The sequence below is a fragment of the Atheta coriaria genome, unplaced genomic scaffold, assembly GCF_025399875.1.
Source record: "Atheta coriaria isolate IRGN ID8LTWV9N9 unplaced genomic scaffold, Caltech_Dcor_3.1 hic_scaffold_5_pilon, whole genome shotgun sequence".
NCBI classification, from domain to species: Eukaryota; Metazoa; Arthropoda; class Insecta; order Coleoptera; family Staphylinidae; genus Dalotia; species Dalotia coriaria.
The window spans coordinates 873,631-901,442 of NW_027045447.1; the positions used below are offsets into that span (position 1 = coordinate 873,631).

General features: G+C 40.8%; 1 protein-coding gene across 1 annotated transcript; it reads right to left on the reverse strand.

Moving 5' to 3' along the window:
* On the reverse strand, positions 1-27,439 carry jing (AE binding protein 2 jing). The gene is made up of 7 exons (XM_065303052.1): positions 27,221-27,439; positions 26,248-27,039; positions 4,527-6,165; positions 4,283-4,462; positions 3,925-4,069; positions 3,656-3,854; positions 1-3,593 (listed from the first exon to the last, which is right to left on the reverse strand). Exons 2-7 carry the CDS (start codon positions 26,499-26,501, stop codon positions 3,383-3,385), a joined length of 2,628 nt encoding a protein of 875 aa, XP_065159124.1. The 5' UTR covers positions 26,502-27,039; positions 27,221-27,439; the 3' UTR covers positions 1-3,382.
* Positions 27,440-27,812: the final 373 nt, after the last annotated feature.

The window sequence follows — 27,812 nt, forward strand, 5'->3', positions numbered from 1 at the left end:
TTCTATAAATATTTACAGTTTATTTCATTCAATGATAGTAAATTAACTAATAATGTTGTAATTAATCGATCCTCACTCGCGATCGATCAATTACACGTTTAAACATACTTTTTATGTATATGCATATAAAAAAGAATAGAATAGTAGGAAGAAACGAAACTAATTACACATTAATATATAAGTTTGATGTCGTCTTGTTGTTTACGTTTGTTTTTTCATTTTCTCGGAGCGACTTCTCATCTGCTTGCGATTTTGTTCGATTTCCTAGGATTAGCGGTTCAACCGCGCTGATACAATACTCTATTTAAACATAATTACTGTACAAATCAAAGGGTTACAATAATTCGGTGGGTATTTGCTTCGAAATAAATGCAGAAAGTTTTCTTTTGTTGCAGTCTTTTCAACTCAATCACGTTTTGTGTCATGTTTGCTCGTTTCGAATTTTGATTGTGTCCAACTTTTAATATAATCATCATTTCAGTTTGATAAGAACATTAAAAATTCAACTAATATGTTCTGTCAGGTCCGAACCAAGCGGTAATTTAAATTTAAACTACAAATTATGTACAGAGTGTCATTAAATATGTGAAAATGTGTGCCATTTTCAAGTCTCAACTTGCAAGCACATATAAAATGTAATCAAATTGCGTAAAATGCAAATTTCCTCGACGTCTCCCAAACCTCCCCCATCTCACATATCAACCCGTTTCCTTTTTCTATTCATTTAACACCAATAAATTCAATCGGCACGCTCAATTGAATGTACATTGCGTATACAACATTCGTATTCACACAAGATGCGCATGCTTTTACCATCATCACCTCTCGTCAATTCGCGATAAAAACTATGCATTACATATAACTGGCTCTCTTGCTGGCGTATAATCATATTACATATATACTCAATCGATTCAACAAATAAACACCCACGGTTACCATTTTTTTTACAGGATTATCTTACACTTTGCGGGTACCATGCATATTGTTTAAGGTTTAAAGTTACTTTCTTTACATATCTCATCTACAACGCTATCATCGTATGTGTCATTCATATCTAGCGTGATCCTTTGATTCGGCCTACGGGAAAAAATCGTAGTGTGTGTGTGTGCATGTTCAAAGGTATCCACTTTACAATGCTAATTTACACTCAGTTGCCTTGCTCGCAATACGGAGAACAGGGGAATAATTTACAACTCCACGCAATTTCGCAGTTTTTTTTTCTTTCTTTCAAAAACAACTTCATGAATATCATGAATATCAATTCAATATGATTGTGGTTGTCTCTTAATGTCTATCAATCGGAGTAAGTAATTCACTGTCATATGTATGTGCTATGTAAGTAGATTAGTTTGATTATTGTACATATACGCGTGTTTATAAGTCTAAACAGTCTTCTGGTTTTCCAATTTTGTTTGTTTTTTTTGTTTCGCAATATCCTTAAATTCTTATCGTAATTTGTTAATTTCTCGTTTCGAATAGAAGAATATGTTCAAAATTTAGTACTTTTTTGACTTTCTTTCTTTATCTACGTCTCGCTAGTTCTATTTTACAATTTACATCCAGGTTTATCTCCGATTACAACATGTCTAAGTCATCTTAGGATATCACACACCTAATTGAAAATTACGTTATCTACTTGCTCTTATTTTGCCATTAAATCATTGCAATGCATTCTCGCTTCCTTCATTCGTATCGTCGATGTTCGTAGGTAATTTGTTACGCTTCGCCATTTTGTTTTTATTGTACTATTCCACTAATTTGGTAAGAAAACATGTAGTAAAACACTTAAATAACCAAAAAAGTATTGAAAAAATTGGTTAAATTAAGTTTACGAATACATTAGCGCTGGTGTTCATAAAATTACTTGGCTATAAAATTACACAAAAATAAAAATAAAATCAGTCGCAATTTAATTAAAATATGTACGTAGCTTTTACGATTTGCAGTTTTGATTTGATGGCGTCGCAATGATATTTCTATTGAGAGCATAATCAGTCTATTAAATTTGCCACACTGATATCAACGAATCAAATGGAATATATTCGTTGATAAAAGCATATTACTTGTTTTCACAATGACATCTTGAACACTCACAATTACAAATTAACTAAATGAGCAAATAAATTTAAGTACCAATTGCACGCCGTCAATAAAATTTCAATCTTTTCAGTTCGCGGAGATCATTCAAGATGCTAATCGCTTAATGAACACAAATTACGTTTAGTTTAAGTTACACCTCAATTAATACTATTTAACTTGCGAAACTAATGATGATGGATGAAAAAACGCGACATGGAATCAATTTATTAAAATGAATGAAAATGTCATGATGGTGAAGTACAGCGCACTCGATACTAATGCATGATTGTTCTCGTTCTTTGATTAATAATAAATGCTAACTACGATTTTGCAAAAGTGGCAGTAGTCTTGGCAGTGATTCGATATTATATTTTGTCATGTTCACAACGCTCGTCTCACACATTCATCAAAGAAATGCGTTCTGTTTGCCTTTAAAAACAACAAGAATCCAAACTGAAGCATCCACTGAGTATAATATTACAATTACAATTGTTTGATGATGGTGTGTCTACGGTTGTTGTAATAATGGATTGCATTCGTTTGTTTCTATAATAAGTCTGGCAAACGCATCCCACACTCGCATTTACAATATGTTACAATATGTTACGAATGATACCTTCTCTTCGCAGCTAGTCAGTTTATCTTGGCAGTGATAATTAGCTGATTGCGCTCAATCCTGGCTGGCGCCACAATTCGATCGCTCTACTTACAATATCCGTACACACGAGTCTCCACGTTTCATGTCGCGCCCCGTGTTTGATCCAGGAGGCGCGAAACCACATGAACTTCGCTTTATTTTAGATTTGTTTTACCTAAATTTTTACCTAAGTCTTACGTACATAATTAGAATAATTTATACAATAAAATAGCTAGTATATCGACAGCGAACACACACCTAATAGCTTTTACACATTCTTTTTGGTCATCACACAACCAAACCCAATCGTTTGTTCAAATAATTTAGCGCTGGTGTTGCTTCATCTCGGTTGCAGCAAGATTTGATAATAATTTAAATAAAGTCACCACTAAAGAGCATTGCTAAATCGTAATTATTAGAGTTAATAACTTTAAATTAATAACGGAGATCATTTTTTGTTTGTTGTTTGCAGTTTCGTTTGTCGTCTAAAGCTCATGCTCTTGCAGTTGATGTGCAGTGTGCAAAAGTCTTCTAAACGAAAAGATAAACACTCTATCAAAGTCTAGTCAAAGTCAAATTATGTGCACTTTTTTGAACATTTTGAACCCTGTTTCGCGCGTCCGTCCGCATTGGTCCAGCGTCGTCCGTCGGCGTGTCCTTCGTATATCACGTGTGCAGATGCAGTGGCTTACGGCGATGTTTTTGTCGTCCTGCGGGACTACTGCAACTGCTGGAACTACTGCTGTCGTCGGAGGTGCTGGAACAATGCGGGAACAGGATCGGACGCAGGTTGTCCTTTGCTGTCGCGTGTAAATTAGGTATTTGAACGTCTTTTGTCTTCGTGTACTCCTTCTCCACTACCCATTCATCTTCCAGTCTACAAACAAACACAATATTAGTTATTATTGAATAATTTCGGGGTAAATTAGTTGTATTTACATGTCACTGGGATGCCATCTGAGTAGCAACTTGCGAGTGCCATCCAATTCGACGCGTTTTGCCAGTATTTGACTGCTGAGAGTCACCGTCTGGCCATCAGTACTGTCGAACTTTCCGTTTGTACGTTTTTCAGTCATGGTGAGCAGCCTATATTGCAAACCTTCCATCATGCCGGAATCAATAAAGTCAAACATACGCGCTGCAAACCAAAATATTTCACATCAACGTCATGAAACTCCCCAAAGGAAAATCCATCGCTGTATAATTACCTGACCAAGGTTGTCGCCGAAAGCGTATTTTCTTTCCGTTGCGTTTAAACAGCTTGACGGACGTATTTTCCAGCGACTTTTTCGCGTTACCATTTTGTGTACCATCCGTACTAAAATGTCCGTTAACATGGCGCTCCAAGGCCAGCTGCAAAACGTAAAGTTTCCTCAATAATCCACACAAAATTTGCAATCAATTTTAGACAACATGTACTAATGGACTTTGCACAGCGATGCAGTTTAATGATAGTGAGTAATGAGTAAATAAGGCTGTCAATAAAACTACCAAGAAGACAAAGTAAACACAAAGCAAGGTAGAAGGATGTAAGAGAAGAAGAAAAGAGAGAGTTGCAGTAAGCACCTGCGAATTGAAGCGTTGCCCGCAGCCGTCGACGATGCACCGAAACGGCTTGGAACCGGCGTGCGCCAAAACGTGACGCTCCAGCCACGACCTGGAGCACGACTTGCGGCCGTGCACCTTGCATCCTTGCCAGAGACACACGTATTGTTCCTGCTTCTCTTGCGATATCACATGTTTCACCTGAACAACACGAACGACAAGTTAATTACGCCTCAAACATCTTAATACCAACCAAATAAATTACCTGTAGATGTTCTAGTAAGGCACCATTGGTATCAAATTGTGCAGCACATTGATCCCATTGACAGGCGGCTCTGTCCGCCCTCACGGCGATTTTCTTCGGCACTGGTACGCGTTCCTTCGCCGGAAACCGGATGGTTTTCGGCTGGGAAAGAATGGGCGACTTCTGTGCCGCGTCCGCCTTGAGCAGCTCGTCGTCATTTATGAGCACCTCTAAATTACTAGACACCCCTGAATCCGCTGGACTCAACTCCTCCGGCAACTGTGTGCGCGTTTCCACCTTCGCCGCAACCACCGCCTCGGCTTTATTACCATCCTCACCAACAAGTCGTTCCTCACACGTGCTATGCGTTTCGGTCTCCATCACATTGCTGATCACTTGATGATGACTCGTGGTTACCGCCGTCACTGAATTCACACTTCCTTCAACTGGCTTACAGCCTACCGATGGTACCGCCACCGTGTTGATCACATTCGTTTGTTGATGATGATGGAAATTCGCGTTGAGTTTCAATATCGTCGGCATCATGGACGCCGAGGTGTTGAGTTTAACGAAGTTATTAATATTGTTTAGACCGTTGATGGTGGTCACTTTCTGTAAGGGCTGTATAATGCCCAGAGGTGGTGTACCGCGCGTGGTCATAATCGGAATGGCGTTGAGCTTGTCATTCAGGGCAAATTGCGGCACGTAAATCCCGCTGCTATCGGTCGGCTTCGACGGGGTTTTCGCCTGTGGCGCCTGAATGGCATAAACGTTTGGGATTAGCGTTGTGATAATAGGCGGGTGGTAATTGTTCGCTGTAATCTGGTGGCCCATGCTAATGATACCGTTGTTGCTCTCGGCCTTCGAGGGCGCCGGGAGGATTTTTCGCGGAATCGTGCGTGGGGACTTGACGATCGGTTTCTCCATACTCGCCTGTCGATGGAGGCGCGGAATCGCCTTCTTGGGTATCACATCCAGCTTCTTGCTAGCGGCAAATTTACTGTTGGGGTTGGCGATCGTCTTGATCATGATATTCGACAGCTCCTTCTTGAGTATCGTGCTGCTCTTGTACTGACTTTTAAAGTACTCGGTAATCTTTCCCTGCTGGAGGCGGGGAAACACAGCCTTGGGGTCCATGCCGACGAGCAGTTCCGCCGCCGACGGGGGCAGTATTGTCACATTCGCGACGCCATTGAGCGTCGCCTGCTGCTGATTGTTAGACGTATTGCTGAGTTTCACATTGTTCATGATGGCGGGCTTTTTATTGGGACTAGGCTCGTGGGCGGCGTGCGCCGCCGTCGTCGTTTGTGCGTTTCGATTTGAGGTCGTGAGGTTGTTATTGAGGCATTTCTGCGTGCTATTACTACTACTGGTCTCTTTACGCTTAATCGCCTGCCGTTGCTTCGATGGCGTATCCTTCAACGCCGCCACTTGTTTGACGACCATCGCGGGTGTATCCTTCGCGGACAACTCCTCGGCCGTCCAAGGCCAAGGGGGATGGTGGACGTTTTGTGTGGGCGGCATCTTGGTCGGCTGATTACTATTTCCCGAATCCTCCGAGTGTGTCGATGCCGTACTAAACGGCGAACCGGGGTCAGTAATGTCACTCGACGCTGTGGAACTACCACTGCAATCTGTACAACTCAATATCGCCACTCCACTGTAAAAGAAACAGAAAGAAAAACATTAATAACATGAATCAGCAGGTCATAAAATAGTTTTGATTCAGATTCAAGGCAACTTCAACACGAAAACCGTTCTTTTTCAACATCCGTTGTATATTTTATAAATATTTCCCAAAAAAAAAAACAGTCAAAACCATCATGAAACACAGGAAAAGGAGTTAAAAATAAAGCGGTTACTTAACGCACAAACACGACATAGTTTTCCGACCACAGTAGAGAGGAGCATGTGCTGTTTAAATTTTTGCCTTTTTTCTTCGCCTCACTCTTTGCGTGCGCTCCGCCATCGTATACATTTTACAGTTGGTACACTTTACACATCTCTCTCGCATTGAACCGTGGCCCAAAACGCTGTTTGTTATGACAGCCGCCCGCACGCACTGCACGAAAATCTAAAACCGACTAAATTCAAACACGAGAGGAGAATCTCTCTAGACTTGCACGGCCGTTTAGGCCACATTTCCAGTGTGAGTCGTCGAGACAAGAACTAGACGCACACACAACCATCATGACCGGGCATGTGTGCGTTGCTCGTGGAGTGCGGCCGACGGGGCAATAAAAAGGGCCTATTTTCGTCGCACAACAATGGCACTTCTTCGCCGGCATCCGACGTGTTTCGAGTTGCGTTGCGTTCCTCGGATGCGTGCGCCGCCATCCCTGTCCGTCGTCTCCACAATCGTTCAATCAACATCGCCCTACTACTCTTCTTCACGGCGTAATTTTGGGACTACCTACGAACGCATGGTGGTTGCCCGGCATCAAATAACTAAGGGGATGACGCTGCACATATCAGGCAACACGAAAAAATATACAGAGTCTTAAATAATTGAAATTTTAAGTAGTTTTGAAGAATTCGAATCAATTAATGCAGAAGATGATAAGTTGATACTTTGGGAGTAAATAAGCTGCTTATCGTGGTGAGTATTTTTATCGCAGGGGTACGCAAATGAAGAAATGATTAAAGACGGACTTTGGAGAAGCAATAAATGGCCGGCACAATAAATCCGGGTTGGCCGACCGCAATAAACGTAACGCGATTCGGCGAATCCACCGAAACCATCGCATAAAACCACTCATCCTTCGATTTATGACGAATGCAACAATCCAAAATGTTTTCACAAAGCGATTGTTTCGATTTGGATATTTTACGTGCCATTTAGGAAATTCCAACTACACAAACGCCTAAATATCTTGCCTGCACTTTGCAATTGCGCCGAAATTCAAACCGACGCCGCGTTGTTTGCAAACAACCTCCACTCACGCGCATGTTGCAATAATCCGCATTAAAAGTGCACCCAGGTAGGTAGCGAAAGGTATTGCACAAGCAAGAAACCGTCGAGAGAAGAGAAAAAAAAATGAGTATTGCGCTCGCAGTGACCCGCAAACTGTAAACTCATCAAATGCAATTGTGTCCAAGGCTATTTAGCGCACACAGCGTTTTGCTAGTCTTGCAAGCAGCAACACGCTCGTTTTTTGCATTCTTCATGCCTGCAAGCGACGAGATTTACTACATGCCTACAACACAAGTACAAACCTTGCAGATTGCGATAATCTAATAGAACATGGCTTACATTAATGTTGCCAGGCTTCAAGGAGAACACCAAAAGTGCAAATTGGTCGAAATCGTTTCGACATTTAATCGCGCGTAAATACTTACGAGGTTTTAATAAGCAGAAACAAGAGTAGCAGGAGCCAGCACGCAGTGAGATAAAATCATAATGCGCATGGGAACTGCAACAATGCCCATTGCACACTTCCTGTATGCGCGTACAACTTGAGTTTACGTAATCACGACGCGAAAAACTGCAAGGTTGGGCGACTTGAACGCTCGACGTGTGCGCAATAAAACTCCGCGAGGCACGGAAAAAAATTCATACACTTCTTGCAGCGCATTGCATCGCAATTGAGGTATTAATCGATTAATCCTTGAATTATTACCACACACACAGAAATAGACATCTTTTGTTTTATGCGCGGCCATAAAACAAGCGCTCGTTTTAGTTGATTTACTTTAGCGATGACTAAATTTAATGACTCGATTTTTGATTAGCTTGCAAATAATTACCAAGTAGTGAGTATAAGTAACTAGTAAGCAGAAAACGTGCCTAGAAATTGAATTACAAAGCTGACCCTATTCCGTCAGCCCGGTGACGTGATCTCCACATGAGAAATAATCATTTTTGACACCGCACTAATTATTTCGATAAAAATTCACGTACCTGCGGAACACAACCGTAAAACTGTATCGGCAATTAACGCGTCCATCAGCTTTCTTCGCTCATCTAATCTAAACGCATGATACCGACAAAAAACAAAATACTTACTAATTGTGGGTAATTTTAGAGATAAAAACAGTTGGTATATCAATAACTTTAGTTGGTTGTTACGCGCGGACTTTAACTACAGCTTAATTTGAAGAGAAAGGAAACATTTGCACGTTTTTTACATCAATCTGGGCCGTTCGAGCAATGGCATCCCATTAACATTAGATTACGATTTCCTTCAAAGCGCACCAACCTTTAGGGTTAGAGATAGAACATCGAAAACGGAACGAAACCATCGCTGCGGTTTTCCGTTCGGTGGAACCGATCGACGATTGTTACGTCTGATTGATGAATGATGACTGAATGACTAAAAGGCAAACCGCACATGCGGGGAATATCGAAACATTGAAATATTGTATAATACACACAGGGAGATACATATCTAGCAGTAGTATATCCGAGCGACGACCACGAGACAGTCATTTGTTTCCTATTCCTGCATTTCTATATATATATAAAATATGTTCAATGTTGAGTTGAATATGTCGATGATGTCGGCTGTAAAACTCAACGTATGTAAATCCGTGTGCCTTCACCCACTTCCGCCCATTTTTATGTGTATGGGCACATGACGCGTCGACGGCGTTACTGCACTTCCGGTTTTGATGTTACACATGATTTCCACCAAACATTAATATTAATTCGTAAATTTCCGCAAAATAATATTAGGAAGAGAATCATGTTTTGTGTCTGTACCTGAGTCTCACCTGAGCACCGTTGCGAGCACCACCACGAGACCCGCGACCGAAGAAGCGGCACGCCGTCGCACCGCCGCGAAGAGAACTTAGGTCAATGGACCTAATACAAGGTCAATTGGACTTTGGCTACGTGTGTATGCGTGCGCGAACATATGATTTCCGAAGCGAAACAGACACACACATGACATGCCCATCGGAAGAAGACCAGCGGTAACCCGAAGAGATACACCCAAAGGAGGTGGAAGTCGAAACCTACTAGCGTTGATGTGTTCCAAAGGTAAAAGGTGCCTCCTTGCATGTGTGAGAAAGTGTGCACGTGGGTCGCGTACTACAACTTTTTGTGGCGTTGCACGTTTACTTGCCCAACTTACGCATTCGTCAAGTTTTTATTACTCAGCCATCTACAGACTCAAGTGTATATGGTTCCTAGATCCATTACGGCTTGCTGGTGCTTCCAAGAAGAAGAAAAAGAATGAAAAGTTCCTGGATGTAAGCGCGCATATAAAAAGCACAAGAAGACCAAATCTAGGAGTTCATAAAAACGACGAATATTCCGAGGTTTAAACCTTAAACAATTATCCGAGAACGTCGGCAGGCGCCGTAAGACATGTAATGAATAAATTATCATCGAAGTTTTCTCAAGTTTATAGTTTTCTGAACTTTTAGACAAGTATTATTTTACTAAACTCTAATTTTCCTCCACAGATGATTGATTAAGCAATTCTTTTAAATATAATAAAAGAAGTTTTAGTTGTGATGCTTTTTGTTTGGCCGCTAAAGTTTATTACTTTGTTTGCGCACACTTTTATGCGCTTTGCGCAGCGAAATATGCCCGCAGCGTTTGGGTTTAATAATAAATAAAGTGCATTCACTTTTAAATGCATAACTCGTTCCACCGTTGGCGTGTGTTGCGATTTTATAGCGCCGGTTGGCAAACTTCTTGCGTTTGTGTTCCGAGTTATTGTTGTTATTTCAAAAGCACAAAAAAAAACGGCGAATGCTTTGACTCGCGACTTTGCTACATCCACAACTTCACTCTTCTCTGAAGTTGAATATATACGCGTAAACTTATTCAATTTGCACAATTGTTTGTTTGATATCCGAAACAAGTGAGAAATGACTCGAAAGTTGTGGAAATAAATCTCGCATCGATGATGAATGATGCGCATTATTGAACGTGTTGTGGTATGCGCTTACGGTCTTACTCGGGCGGTGTGGTCGAGGAACAGGTCCTTTTAATAAAAACGCTTTTTGTTCCATTTAAATGCGTACAAACTTGAACTTGGCCGGCGTTTTTCGGCGTCGTCCTTGCGCTCAGACGTTCACCTTTGCTTTCGCGAGCAAACGCGCGCGCGCTGAGATGCGAGCCAGGAGGCACGACAGGTCTTTCGGTTACCTTTTTTTCTTTATTTCTTCATCGCGTATAGAAAACGGCCACTTGTATCTCCACTTGCTATTATATATTTATAAGTTCATTAGGATATAATTGCCAATCAAAGAATATCGGTACAATTGTAATCAAAATAAAAATATTTAAAAAAATTAAAATTTTCATAAAAAAATTTCACTTTGTTTCTAATAAATGAATAATTAATTCCTTAAAAGCTTTCGGAAATGGTTTGTGAGTGAAATAGTGAAAGATTACAAGCGGCTATTACAAGATACCGAAGGCATCGATTCATCCCACGTGGGCGTAATCGACTAAAGTTGTTTGCATGCATCGACTCAGCCTAAGAGCGAACGTTGCTCATGCTTCATTCTTCACTACGCAGCGAATTTAATATCGCGACCAGCTGATGGCGACACACTTTCACATACACACATATCGCCAAACAAATAAACAACACACACTCTGCGCATGCTTACTAGCGTTCAAAAATTTTTATCACAGACTTTTGGTGGGCTGTTAAAACATTGCAGCCTGAATAAACTGAAATTGGAACTTGCAGTGATTATATTGTGAATTGTGTTATTGTTATGGCGATGTTTTGCATTTTCGAGACGTCAAACAAGCGCAGCAAGAATGCGATAAAAACGAAAGCGACGCGTAGACAAAACAACACTCGACTTCTTCGCCTCCTCCTCCTCCACCGCCTACGAATCACCAACGTGCAAGAATAAGAAATAAATGACTCGGGCGCAAAACTAGCAAGTTTTAAGCAGACAAATTTAATTAATCTCTCTCACCGATTTCGAGCGCGTTTAAAATGATTCTCCATCTTCAAACACTAATTTTCTGTTAATGTTAAATGTTAATGATGCTTCAACAGTTGTTAGACTACTGACATGACTAAGTAACTCTTACTTATTCAAGAAGACCCCTTGAAAGTTACAATTACACATGATCACACTCATCTCCTGGACGGATCTATTTTCAGTGCATGCTAACCCAGTGCATTCTGACATAAGCGTTCGATTTCTACAATTAACCAACCCGACCGAATTAATTGATGTTTTTATAGCTTCACGCTTAAATAAAGTTGTAAAATTAAGATAATAAAAAAACCGGTATTTTTTCTCTTACAAAATCATTGCTATTGAAGTACAGTAAAAAATGTTTTTGTTTGCGTTACGAGCAGATAACAGAATCTCGGAGCAAATGAAGCAAACAATAAAGAAAATAATTTAATTAGGAAACGCAAAGTTGCGCAGGAGGCGTTAAGTGCGCCGACAATAAACATATATACATTTACGTCTTTAATCCGTATTCGTTACCGGGGCTTTTATTCGCTTAAATGCAGCCCACAGAGCGCGGTGTGGCTTTTACGACGTGCAGCGCTTGAAATGTTATTTTTTTTTACTTTTGTTTTATTGTCACTCGTTTTTCCATAACGTTTTATGGCGTGTGTGTGTGCGCGACGTCGACACGCCGCACGCAGAGGCTGAAAACTGAAGACATAAACGCTATAAATTAGCGTTGCATATGGAATATAGGTATATATGCATTCATGTTGTTTCATTATGTTGCGCGTACAAAGTGGGCAAGAGCAGGCAAGTGTGTGCGATGTGTGTATTTCCGGATGTGCTCGTTTAACACTCACCTGCGCGATTTCCGGTCGGCCGCGCGCTTATCAGCGGGCGCACATCTTTCGGGAGAGTCGCGCGCGCGCACGCGATAAAAATATATTCCTAGCGAAAAATGTACGCGCACATGCAATATTTTATCTATTTTTTTTTATCCCGAAGAGATGACACCATTCTGTCAATTTCAAATATAGTGGAGTGAAAAATAACCAAATATTAGAATTTTACGCGGATTAAAATCTGTGTAATCTATAAACTTAAAGTTATAAACTTAATTTGAATTGCAATTTGTGAGATGCTGGGATCTTACTTAAAACAAGGCTGAAATTTTGTAGTCCAATGTTGGACTTGCGGTATACGAACCGAACATAGAACTGACAATGTAATTTTTTAAGTTTCATTTGAATTTCATTTCTTTTTTTCATTTTTTGACTCAATTTACACTCTAAAATTATATTTTGTTCATTTTCTTCCTAAAATATGTCCAAAACTCTGTTTAATCTTGGTAAATAACGAGGAAATTAATAAAAACCAATGAAATTGAACAAATTTCGACGTTATAGCGACTTTTTCGTTATACACTGTATAGCCACATCTCCAGCCTTCAAATTCATACCCACATCTAATCTTCAAAGACCTTAATTCACAATCCATTGAATAATTGAATTGCACAACTCCACTCGAATGCTGAATGCAATTTTGCGCGCAGACCTTGGACACTCGAACGATGGATGCACGCGAATATCGCACAATTATAAAACGAGAAATGACGCTAAGCACCTTGAAGCTAAGCATGCTTGCGAAGTTTAAGATGAAGCCATGAAGGTGTAGCTCAATAATTCAACGACTTGCACTCCAGCCTCCAATAAATTAATGTTTTGTAATCGAAAACAAACTTGCATTACTATTAAAGCTGCTTTAATACTGCAGCTGGATAATTGCGAATAGACAACGTAAAATTGATCAATATGTGCATACGCAATGAGAAGAAAGGAGTTGCAAGGAGAACTTGACTTCCAGCGCTATAAATAATCTCTCTATTCGGAAACCTGTGTGGGTCAGTTTACCAACGACGCCAACATCTAACCTAACTGTTTTTGTTTTCCACACATCAAATCATAGTTGAATTCAATAATAAATTAATAACTGATGAACAGATAAATTACAACAACCGCGCGAAAGGTGAATAAACCTGTTTGACTCTCGATTTCGTTTGATAATATGATAATGAAATGTAAAGCGATGAATAATTATTACAATATAATGGAATCGTAAATGCTAAATTAAGTGCCCTGGCGAATAGCGTGTCGGCATCGCGAGTTGATAAAATAATTGTTTATTCGCCGTATTCTACGCGGCTTCCATACACATATTTCTATATGCAAACTCTGCGAACTCACGGAAAGAAGCACAGACTTCTTTGATGGCGTGTTAAAACGGATAAAAACCACGAAACACGACCGTAATCGAAGCGTGTAATCACATTCAGCGCGAATTATAATACATACGAGAGAGATAATAATATAAATATTAATTGCACGTCAGGAACAGCAGAAAAAAAAACATGGCGGACGCACAAATCAATCAAAAATCTACAATTTTCAGATGACGAATGCAAGATAAGTGTCGAAAGATGAACAAGATTAAAACAAACATGAAATTTACCGCAGAAATCATTAATTATTTCATAATTAATAATTAATTAATCATTTTCTAACTGATTAATCCGATTAATACAGCCGATTAATACAAATTGTACATCCTGTTTATTTAATTACGAAAATAAAAAACTCGACGTCATAATCTAGGTTTTTTTGTTGTTAATTTATTTCAGTACTTATTCCTTAACGCACGATGTAAGACGTAAGCACTAACGAAGTAACAAGGCGTAGAGAATACGAACCTGTAACAATAAAGAAACATAATTAGTTATAATTACAGCAAACACACTAATAAAATGTTTAAAATTTTAATTTTCAACTAATAATTACGCCTGTTGAGATTAAAACGGGCGTGGAATTTCAATTCTAATTTAAATCTATTGCAATTGTATCTTGTAATTAGCATTATTGTGTGCGCTATGCACTCGCCATTAACAAATAATTGAAATTTACATATTCATTATCATTATCATTGCGAGCGATAAAGTTGTATCAATTTTTATTATCATTTTCGCTCTCTTCCTGTTTCTCGCGTTTAATTTTTATGATAATTACACGCAATTGAACGATGAATAATGAATAATTAAACGAGCCGTGAAGAAAATGCTCTCTACAACATCATGAAAAACTATAGTTATGGTTATACTTAATTACAGCAAGGACATGACAGGAAATCCATCGAGATTTTTATGAAGAAAAAAAAAATAAATAAATAAAAAAATAATCACGCCCAGTACTTGTCAAGTCAAGCCAGGCCAGTGAAGTACAACTCATACAAATAATATTGACATTGACTCCGATAAGCAGCCCGATAAGATTACATTCGCAACCAGCTACCACAATTTTTGTTTCTTTTACTTTTACTGTAAAAACGAAAATATAATATTCAAGAGCTCTGTCAACGCAGCGCTTATCAATGCGTTATCGATGCCTATCAAGCACATGTTCTATTTATTTATTATGTGACATGTCTCGCCCTTTTTTACGAGTACAGCAGCTGCAGTGCGATGATGATTTTTATCACGAATCATAAAAATATAAATAAAATTTCTACATACATATCGATATCGATTCGTGTTGTGTGGCGCGTATGAATGTGGCAGTAGGCCATGAATGCAATGAATAACGATTAATTAATCAATGGTGACGTCACTTCCTCATTACGCATTATACGTTCGTATTTATTGCATTATTCATTGCGAGGTGCATATGCGTGCAGAGGCGCGAGTATCACTCGAGTGGCGGAGAGTGTGGAGTGGTGTAGTGGCGGTGCTCCCGACCGCAATTACCGCTTTTATTTCTGTTATTCAATTCAATTACACGCGCATTGTTTCAACGCCGACCGCGGCCTTTCCATTTCGTTTTTGATAAACTTGAGAATTGCGACTAAAGGAATTAATATCAAGTATTTAAGAGGCTATAAAAGCAAAATTATTTTTTCATTTTTTTTTTTCATCAACTATAAAAAAACTCAGTAAATAATTATTTATTTATATTTTTTTAAACGTGTAGTGATAGAATTTGATTTTATAGTATGAAAAATTTCAATTACTGATATTTTTTAGCTATAATTTTTCAAAAAAATCATTTTTTTCTAAAAATTTTGTAATTTTTTTTGTAATTTTAAAGTACCTACATTCGTAAAACCTAATTTCACTTTAGAAACTTTTGAATAAAATTACATTTTTGGCCGTTTTTTAACGTTTGCGTGAGTACAGCGCATGAAAATGGTCGCGTTGCATACAGCTCCTGCTGCCTGCTGCCGTCGATTACGGAACGTGGTAGCGCGCTCGTGGAGTTGAGTGAACTCGAGTCAACACTACACTACTGCTCGACGACTCCTGCCCTGTCCTGTACTCGATTCCGTCTATTCCTGCTAGTGCGAAGCCGAAGCGCGCTAGGCACCACCAGCCGCCAGAGTCTCAGTCGATGGGATTTTTCAAGTTTTCCTCCATCTGTGCGCGCGCGCGCTCGTAAAAGCGCATTTCGCGTTTGGCGCTTTCCTCGCGATGCGTTTTAATGTGCTGTTACGTTGCGTCGTTAGTTATGCGTTTTATGAACTTTTCGCGCGCTCGCGCTCGGAGAATCTCCGAAGGAATGGCATGCCTGTAAATGTGCTAAAAACCAAACTCTAGGTCTACGATAAAAGGCATCGTATTGCATTGCATTCCTTTTCGGTTAAATTTAACAAAACAGGTAAACACACACAGAAGAAAAGAAAAAAACCTCCTCAACAAATAACAAAGTGCGTGAGCGCGCGACGCGCAAGTGTTTACATTTCCGAATGGAATTAAAATTAGTCCTGTTGACTAATGAATGAATGACCACGTAGAAAATAGATTTATGCTACACTGAATGTTACAAAACAAAATGACAAAATATTTATCAGAATTTCAAACAATTTCAACAAATTTCTTTAAAATTTCAAAGAAAAATCACGTTTAAATAAAAATTTATACAATTTTCGATTGCCATGTAACATTCGCAAGTGTTTGGCATAAAACAAAAGCTGCGAATCGCCTCGTATGTACGAACACCGCTGCTGCAGAAGAGAATGCAATGTTCGCATTGGCACGTATCCAATGCAGCATTCCTTGGATCTCGCTCGGATGTAACGTAATGACTCCGCACAGCGTAAACATCAAACAGCATCGCAGGCTCGCTCTTGTAGGTCTCACTCATGCGATTACGATTACGATTAGAAATGCATGCAAAGCGCAGCGCGCTCGCAATTCAATGCGTTGTGTTTTGCTCGCAATGTTCCGAACACGATTCGCAGCAGCACACACAACTTGCGGTTGTTGAGTTTTCACTTTCGCGTTACATATTCCAACGACTAGACTTGCAATAACATAACACACGAATTGATTTTACGCATTTTAATCCGCATGCAATCGGATACAGGGATTCCGTGCGTATCGCTTGCAAATTGCATCTTATCCGCAATTAAATATAGAAAATATTTTATTTAAATATAAATCCATATGTATTCGAGACTGCGTCTTATTTCAAAGTTCACTTCCAAACAATTGTTTATTCATAAAGCATTGCATCACTCCACTTTGAGACACTGAAACATTAAAACCTCTCAAAGCCTCGAGACTTGTAGAACAATCGGAAATGCGCTGCGCCGCGAGATAAAGACGAAACAGACGGGAGTCAGTGAATGAAAACACAAAGTCACGAAACGCGCAGAAAATGCCCTTTGTGAGTCGCAAAAATTGTAAAAAATTAATGCCAAAGTAATAATGATAATGATACCTCAGTTGTTGTCGTGTCCGTAACCTCGAGCGATCCACGCCGTAATTTTGACGAGCAGCTTTTGTTGCTTCCAGCCAAAAGAATAAATAAAAAACACACGACATGTAGAAATTGATACTCTGCACATTTGCAAGATGTTGTCATCTGGTTATCGCCGAATAATTAAATAAAATTCTCGCTTTTGTTTGCATTAATCACATTACGTGCGGTAAAACATTCGCGATCGTGTTGTGCAATTACGTGCATTTTTTTCCTTATCGACGTCGTGCAGTCGAACACGTATCTCTGCGCAATTCAAATTCTAAATTGCGATTCCTATTAAAATTGTTGCAACGCGCGCGCGCGCAACAACAATGCCCGACACACAGTACAACAATGCACGTTTTATACACCACCACGCGCATTAATCTCACTCTGTGTGCTCCTTTTTTTTTTCTTCTCTTCGCCGCTGTCGAGAGCGAAACGACTTTTCTTTTCGTTTCCATCGTTAGACTCTCCCGGTCCGATATTGATTGTCGTTGGTTTGTTTGCGGAGCGAATTGAAATGTTGCACGACCGCAATCGGCACGTTTTGTATAATTATCGCCAACAATCGGTAATCAATGTTATAAATCAATACGAACCCTTTGTATAAATGTCCTCAGCAGTCACTTTTACTTTTATTACAAATAAATAAATCAGCAGAAATGTGCATCGCGAATATTATGCAACGCACAAGTTGAAAGTTGCAACATTCCGATGCAAGTTAAATAATAATACTAAACACCTACAAGTGCAATAAATCAATGCAATCGAACACCTAAACACGACATGCAATAAAAGTGCAAATCACGCATAAAAACCTACTTAGAACTGTGATAAACACAGAAATCCAACACGATAATAACTAGATTGTACGTTGTACGTATAAATCGCTATAAATAACACGATAGAATGAAAATTAAATCCGATTCATTTAATAATAATGAACTTGCGTGAACTCCGAGAATTAAAGACGATACATAAACGGTTATTCTATTTTAAACTAAACAGAATAACATAACATCGCAGTTAAATTTATTATAAAATTTATTAATCATCATTAAGGGCTATTTATGTGTAGAAAATTAACGTGCAATAAAAAACGCACCTGTCGTTGATGTATATTACCTTAATCATTCTTTACCTTAAAAATTAAAGATTTATTATCTTCGCATCGCCGGCGTGCAAAAATAATATATTAGCATGATAAACACGCCGCGAGAAAAAAGAATTAAAACGCATTTAAAAATCGATCACTTTAAAATCCAACAAATTCAATAAATTACCTACTTGCGTATTTAAGAATCGATTTCGTGTCGTCGGCGAGCAAGAATTTTAATTTTAATGCCGGCAATCATCATCGGCCAGCATATCATCATGCAATCATTCAATTATGCGCGTGCGCTGCTTGTGCATATTTAAACTGTACATTTTTCCAGACGCCGCGCGTCTCCTGCTGTCAAAATAGCAGTGCGGCGCGCGAAGAGTACAGTTAGAAATTCGCTTATCGCCGTCGGACTGCTCACAGGAAGCGATGAGGAAGGAAGGAGTGTCGACTCGGCTGTCTACTACACGTTTATTATACCTTCACACAGAGTCAGTGTAAACGTGATGAAGAAATTGCGATTTGCGCATCGATCAAAACTCCGGCGCCCGAGAGTTATTTAATTAATCGTCATGACTACCAACTGGAGTAATAACCCTGTGAGGATTTGAATAATTTAAAACATACAGTATAATTTTTTTTTTGTAAAATCGTTGCACAAATTAATCACACATCAAAGCATGTCTGGGACATGAGGAAGTGGATTTATTAATATAAGGGCGCAATTACGGAACATCTTGTACCATCATAATTTGGCCCCGACCAGGCAGGCGCGCACCGCACTCAATTACGTCTACGAACAGAGACGCAATAAACTATTACTGAGTTGCTATTAATTTATGTGACACATCACATCAGAAACGCACGTAGGTATAATTTGCATGTTTCTATTTTTTATGTTTTAATTAATTGCCCACATGTGATATCATCTAGCAAGATGCACGAAAACACCAGGTGAACCATTCCGTCGTCTTCTATTTTATATCATCTGTAGCTATTTGGTTTTTTATTTCATTCCACCACCACCATGGCCACCACCGACACCCTTCAGGTAGCGTGGGTTTTTTACAACGCAATTTTTTTTGAAAGCAACACAAAAACCGAATAAAAAAGAAACTTAATCTTATTTAAAAGGTGGATGCGGTCTGTTTGGATGCGATGTTGATGCAATAGGTGCGTGCCGGCTGTTTCCCTTCGTGATCCAATCCACAAAAGCAAAGAAATTCGACGCTGAATGAAATATTATCGACAGTAAACAGCTGTTCCCTTTTACCATTACCTCATCACCGGCGGTTGCTATGTCTACCATCAATTTAAAATCAAATGCTGCTGCTGCATGATGATATCCTTACTTTTGCTTGTTGTTGGTGATGATGGTCCGAGTGGTGTGCGTACTAAACGAGTACTTGTGCAGCGTATATCCCAGCGGCCTGCAATGGGGCCACACACCCGTCGCCATCGCCGTGGTCGTTTTCTGCTGGACATTAAGCACACTGGCGGCAGCTGCGGGGTTTATTCCTGCCACACCACCATTAATGCTGCTCAAATTCGGGACGACGCCATTCGACACCACCCCGACACTGCCACTGCGCTGATATAACACAAACATTTTCACGTATTTTTCGCACAATCACACACAGATATCCAATTTTCATGACGAGAAAAGTTCCGAAAACGCGTCTGCACTGCCCAACCGAAGGATACACTTTGACCCTCCGATGTGGGAAACACATCGTGCACTACCCAGGAGGGGTGGTTCTCCCGCCGCGACACTACTACCCTCGTTACCCCGCTGCTAATCAACCCCAACGCGCATTTCATAATGTAATCCCCGAAAACTCACTCTCCTGCGGCAGCAAAGCGAAACTATAGTGCCAGTATAGCCCATATGTGCATCCTCACATGCAATGGTAATGATGGTGGTGTGAGTGCCCGATGAAAGAGTGCGGCGCGGCGTGCACAACGCCGAGACACACAATGGGTTTTAATGCGCGCGTGCCCTTGAATGCGCACGGCATGTGCACGCCGCGTTTACCCCTGCGACGTCGAAGGACGGGGACGCACGCCGCCACACACGTTACTCTCTTCCCAAAGAGATATTGACAACGCACAACGCACCAACGAAAAAAAAAACTAAGCCAAACCATAGACAAATAAAACTAGCTGATTTTAAAAAGGGTCCCGTACCCTACAAAAGGGTTGCAGAAGATAAAATTCACGTTTGATTGCTACAAATGGTTAATTATATGAAAATAAAATTATTCACTTTGGATGTGGCAACAAAAACTTTACAACTTTGAACTAATAACCAAGAGAAACTTCTATAAGCCTCTAAAACCTACACACAAATCATTTCTCCTGCATTTAAAGTTTTTTTGCGTCGATGGATGTTGAGCAACACTCGAAAAAAACGCTAAGCGCTTTAACAGCGCAATCTTAATCTTCAAATGGTCCACATATGCGAAGGCGACACTCCGCAAAGGATTTATTGCCTTTAATAAACTTTATTGTTCTTCGCAGCGCGCAGGCGCGTGCACCTAAGTAAAGATATTGAATCCAGCATGATGTGGGCAGCGGATCATGACCTCTCGCACCTTTGCATTTTCAATTTTCACAATCAAACTTTCGTTTTCTTGAGATCTTCATCAAATAAATAATGCTATGCAAAACGTAATTTGATTCCTTTATCACTTGTCGTTTAATTGAACATATGTTCAATTGTTCCTCGTTGATGAAGAGTTGTGAGTAGTATGCGGTGGCTAATAATTTTTTCGAGGGTGATATAATTGAGAATCAAGTCCCGCGTAGCGAAAAAAAAAACCTCCCCCTTATCATGCAGCCATCTTTGTCCAAGCGGGCATCCGACGGACAATAACATGAATCATCGACTCTCTGGCAGAGAGATCCGTGGGTAGTCGGAGAGGAGTATGAGGCATCCATCAGATGTTCACATATTGCAAGTTTACCATCCCAACCCTCTCATTTCTCATTCGGTAAAGCCCTTGGTTCATTCAACTACGCAGGGCCGAGTGGATCAACTTACATATGCCACACTTTTTCTGCATAAATTGGATTCGCTCAAGTTACGCACACATCGGATTGTTTTAGCACCTTCCACGCGCGTCCATTTTCACCAAGTGGATAATCAAAGAGTAAACACAAACAGATTTTAAACTCTTTTTAAATTTTTTCAGTAAAACTTAAAGAGGAAGTGTTGTAAAAAAGGCGGTGTAAGCAATACGTGATATAAGAACACTCAATCGTAGTACTTCCATAGAAAAACCTCCAGTACCGAGAATTTAGGTGATGACGATCAAAGCAGATGAGTGCATGTGCATCGACCGTGAAGTTACTCATAAGCGCACCAGACGAAGATAACATGAATGAGGCGTACGTGCGCCGCACACGCACTCGCATGTCGGTGTCCCTTCGTGCTCTCAGCTGAGAGAATGTGCATTCTACGCACCCATTCCATCTTCTACGCACTTCATTCTTCCGCAGCTGCCGTTGCACGCGCATCTCCTCCTCCTACTCCACCACCACCACCACCACAAGCCGACTCTATTGATGGGTTTCTGTACGCGGCTGCTCTTTGCGCAAGTCCAATACACACGACTAAAAGAAGATGGAACAAGCAAGAGTATAAATCCGTGCCAGCGACTAATCCTGCGATTGATCCCCATGCCCTGCGGCAGCAGCAGGAGGAAAAAGCCTCCACCGAAAAAAAATCCATCTGCCCATTGGGTTTATAGGGGAGTCGACAGCTAAACTGTGTAATGTGTAACTGCAGCGCAACAAACAAGGGTGTCACTTCTTGCATTCACCCAGCAATTACATCCACACAACTAGTGAACCCCTGTGCACATGCAACGTTAATCCGGATTTTCATATCGGGATTTTGTGATTTTATTTAATTAAAAGCGTACAAATTTGATGCTGATGGTTATCAAGGGTGGGGTGAAAAAACAAATATTCCCATGCTTCCGGTAAATACAAGAAAAACAATCGAAACAAATCGATTCAATATGATTCTATTCAATTCAATTCACTTTTTCATTTGGGAACCTTTAAAGAACATTGTGTTTGTTTGTTGTGTGTGCCTAGTTTTTTCTTGCGCTGCAGCTAGATGGTTTTGTCCGTTCAGGCCTGCTGCACTCCAAGTTCCAGCTAGCTGTACGTGACGTTGTAACACGAAGGTACTAAAACTAACGCTGCGCCAGAGGACGCGAGGACGCTAACCCTGCGGCGGTACACCGGAGCGGAGCGCCAAGCAAACACATACGACAAAAACAAACGACAAGTAGGCGAAGAACTGAACTCTACTCCTAAGAGCGGAGCAAACATTGTTCCGCCGGCTGCAAGTGCGCACTAGTTTCAAAAGGTGGGTGTGTGGGTCATTGTAATCGTGCGCTATGACTCGGATGCGCAAAAAAAAAGCATTTTCGTTAATGTCCCGCAAGGAAATCTTCATTAGTGAATTAAACAGCCCGGAGGCCCGTTGCGAACATCGTGTAAAGCACACTTTTATAGTTTCATTAATCAATCCCAATCAAAACAGCGTTTGCGAAGCCCTAAAAATTATCACCTATCAGTGTGATGGCGCCGACGTCCGCCGCACCACAGCAACAACGCATTTCTTCATCATTCTTTGCGTCCCCTACACGCCCGAGTTTCGTCCTCTCGTCACTTCCCTATATTCCCCGATTTTCGGAAACTAATGATTTCTTTCTGCGCGCGTTGCCAGGAGTGAGCCGCCTCGGCCCCTCGTTTTTTTTATCCACCATTTTCCTAACGGTAACATTTCGCTGTTCATCTCAGCCTATTTCCGCGTTAACCCTCGTTTTTAGTTCCTTTATGCCTATAACCATATATATACCATATGAGAAGACCAGGAAAAAAAAGCACTTTGATGTGTGCACGTCGTATTTTTGGCAATATCGTTTGACTCCGCTGAGCGTGATCCCCAAAAAGCTTTCCAGCCACAATGTTAAACAAACCAATACAGATCCTGTTAGCACATAATTGTCGCAGCTACTACTAGGATGTAGGTAGTAGAAGAGTGTGTTTAAAACAGAAAAAGGGTGCGCGTAGAAAACACAAAGCGACGCCTAAAGTACAAAGCGCGCTATTTCCGCCTGCAGCGGGCGCTTTTTGGCAATTTACACATGGCGGCCGAACACCGGAATACACCATGATCGATTGATTCCCAATCTAATCACCGCCAAACCAATTTTCGAGCGGCGCTCCATTTTTACCCTTCGCAGCCCAGAAGGGTCTCATAATTAATGACAGCAGCCTACAACCGTACATCATGTCGGGCGAACGCGGGGAGAGAAAAAGTGGGCAATGTTGGTAATTTCGGTTTTTAATTTTGACTCATCGAGTTCCTGTTAAAAACCACATTGAAATTGGAATTCGCGCGCACTAATTCCCGAAAATTTATTCCTCCGTTGTTATACCTGTGCATAACCCGCCAAGCCCACATGCGACTTCTTCGCGTTCTTCAAACTGTGCCCGAAAGGCGCACGCGGCGAGTGAACGAACCTCTCTTCTACTTCGGCCAGAGTCTAGCCACGTAGGAACAAGAATTAAAAGAATTAAAACGCAGCAAAAAGCGAGCAACAAAAAGAGAAACCCGAGAGAGAGAGAAGGAAAGCGGCAAAACGGCACATCACAATGTAAAAACGAAGAAAACATGCGGCGGCGCGCAGCGCACGAGAAAAAGACAGCTAGCCGGAATTAGTAAACGAAAGAAAGAGGTAGGATAGAGAATGAGCCGAGGCCCAAGCCGAGAGACCCATCGTGATTATACGCAATGGGTGTCGAGGGGTCCCATGGATATCAGATGCTCGCAACGGAATTTTTTTCGGACAAAAAGACAACCGGAATGAAGAGGAAAAAAAACACAACAACTACAAACGAATAACAATAATTTACGTCCGACGAGCGCAGACTGGTAATTAGGCAGCAACAAAATAAATTTTTATGTGGATTAAACTTGAACTTGTACGCGTTTTTTTTTTATATTGTTCCACAAAACCAAGCAAAAGTAAACTTGTGCTTTCATTCGACGAGCAAGAATATAATTTCGGCAACAACTTGGTGCTTGTGCAATACCATTGAATAATCACAGTTCAGAGTCAAAGCCAAGTACACACAGAAAACAAAAACGTTACAACACGTAAATAAATAGTTTAATTTAATTATTTGCATGCATTAATATACATAAAAATTAAAATTAAAAGCAAAACACCACAGTGCACAGTGAACCCTACCAAATGGCAAACAATTTAATAACTATTTGAGTAATGCGTGAGCGTTGCACTAGCATCTCAACTATGTGAATACACACACACATAAGTAAATAACTAAATAGACGTAGACAGAGCGTAGTATGCATATAATTTTCTCTCACATGCGCACACGTCCATTTTCCGAGAAGTCGTCGGCAATTTACTTACTTTGCTGCCGCCGAGAATTCCACGCCGGCTGCTACTAGCCCTATAGTTCCACATGAATGCTAAATGTATATAATTACATTTTATAAATAAATAAATAAGCAAATCCCAAAGTCAAAATGAAGCCAACGGCCGCATGCTGCATGCTTCCTTATTATTAATCATCTTCAACATGCGATATTACTTTCCATGCAACATTTAAGACATTATTTACAGCCCTAGAGCTGTAAAAGTATTAATAAGCTTCTTTCGTGCTTCTGCTTGAGTAAATTGTGACGGTAAGAACAACATGAGGAAAACACACCTAAATTAAGCTTTTCATGCAATATGCAATATTTTTTACAGCCCTTGGGCTGTAAATGCATTTTTCGGCCCTCTAATGTTTTTTTACTGCAAAAACAAGTTTTCTTCACTCATTTCTTCGGATTGGTTGTGAAAGCAACAAACAAATGATGAAGAACCACCTGAATTATATATTTTTTAAAACCCTAGGGCCGTAAAAATGTTTATCGACCTTTTAATAGCATTTTAACATAAAATGTAAGAAAAAAATAAGAAAATAACTATTTTTATTACATTTTTCATGCAATATTTAAAATTTTTATCATGTTTTTAACAGCCCTAGAGTTGTAAATGCATTTTTTCAGCCCTCTAATGTTTTTTTTACTGCAAAAACAAGTTTTCTTCGCTCTTTTCCTCAAATTGTTTGTGAAAATAAGAAAAATATATCAAAAAAACACCTTTATAATATATTTTTGAAACCCTAGGGCCGTAAAAGTGTTTATCGACCTCTTAATGACAATTTAACATAAAATGTAAGAAAAAAATAAGAAAAAACTATTTTTATTACATTTTTCATGCAATATTTAACATTTTTTACATATTTTTAACAGCCCTAGAGCTGTAAAACAGTTTTTACCGCCCCGGTAATGCTGTTTCACTATAAAAAAATATTTCCTTCGCCCTTCTGCTCGAGTTGCTCGTGAAGGAAACAAAAAAACTGAGTAAAAACACCTCTAAACAGCCAAATGCTTTCTCGCTTGGGGGATATTTTAGGCCTTTGGGGTACCCTCCTCTTCGAATCCACCTTTGCTTCAACTCCCAGTTTTCTGGGTCTGCCTGTGTGTGTGTGTGCATCCGATGCGATAAAACGTGAAACGTGCACGACGCAACACACACGTCTATTTCTACGCGGCGCGGAATAGCACACAGAAGGAACGTGGTGCGGCGCGTTGGGCAGACGGATATAAAATACGAGAATGCCCGCACCAAGTGCACCACACCGCACACACCACACTCTGGGAAGACATTTTGTTTTCGAATTGTTGCATGGATAACACACAAATATGATAGATATGTGTATATGTATGTATGTAATTTAATGTCAGTGACTCGTGTTTGTTTTGATTGCGATTGTGTTATTTTTGGCTGCTGGCCGAGTTTGTTGTTGTTTATTTCGGGATGAAATCGAGACAATGCACTTGCGTAATATATTCAGTGTGACTTACCTATCGGAGGATTCGGAACTGTCGTAGCGGTCCACACATCGCTTCTTCCTGCAGTCGTCACCGTGCGGCGAGGCGGGCATGTTTATATCCAGCGTAATATCCACATCGTGTCCCACGGTCGGCGCGCCTCCACTCGCAGCACTCAAACCACCACCAACAACAATGTCGCTCCTCGCCTCGACGCCGCTCCCGCACAACTTCTCGCACACGATACCACCGCCGCCGCCGCCGACCGCAGCGTCCGCGTCTGCCATTTTGAGGTGAGCAGCAGCACCAGCAGCAGCTCTCTCAGCAGCAGCAACCCAGCACAAGCGAACGCGACCACGCAGCGCGCACTGGCACACCGCAGCACTTCGGCCCAGCGCTGCTCCCGACCATCGATACTCTACACTCAGCACACACACACACACCAACCATACACACCCGTCTCGCTCGCTTGCACGTCTACATGCACAACCGCATTCCGCTTACGCTGCGCGTTCTCGCTCGTCGGGAAGCGACCGGTGCGACTGGTGCCGGCGCGCTTTCGGTTCGAGTCGCTTTGTGCGCTGCGGCACCCTTCCCATGCGAGCGCACCAATCGAGAGAGCGTCGGTTTCGAAAGGCGCGCGCAACACGTTGGCCACCGCACGACGTCACCGACGCGGATATGCAGCGCGCGCGCTCGCTCGGTCGACTCGCTTTCAATCAATGCGCTCACATGACGTCGCACTTTCTCACTCTCCCGTCAGTCCTTCCCATCGCTGCCATACAATCAATGCCAGCAACAACCACCAAGTGTTTCAGTTTTCCACTGAAAAAAACCACGAAATCCTTAAAAATCACTCTAAAAACATCACAAAAATTACAATTATTAATCTACATACCTCTACATACCTCTTCCACTATAAAACAATCAAAAACTACAGCAATTCAACGAATTAACACAAATTTTCTAAGAAAAACACTCGGTGCATGTCTAGTTGTTAACATACCTTGCAGCGCCATCTATCGACAAAATATGTAATCATCCCAGCAGGACGTCACGAATGCGTGCGAGTGAAAGAAATGAATTTGTTCGTCGATCCGTTCGTTGGCCCGCTTTCGAGCTCCTCCTGCAGCGGCGCGCGGCGTCGGAAAGCAAGGCAGAAGAACGCGACGACGCTGCAGCGCAAGTGCGCCGCCGACAATTACGGCACGCGTGTGCACGCGGGCGTTACGTAATTTGCGCTCTATGGGTAAATGACATCTGGCCGCGGCGTCATCATCGCGTCGTCATTCGCGCGATTGTGGGTCGCACGCCGCACATTGCGAACTTATTTCGGCGTGTATATACCTAATACACTCACGTCAGCGCACTATAAAAACACTTTCGTTTGCATCTTTTTCATCGAAAACACCACTGTAATATTTATTTTTATTTTATAAGTCATATTAGGTTAGAATATTAATTTTTGACATGTTTGACAGTGTAGTGACAGCTGTCAACTGTCCAAACAGTCAAAAATTACGTTAATTTAATAAAAATCAACATTTGGTAATAAAAATATGTATTTTGTTGTCATGGTTACCGTTAATTAGCCAATT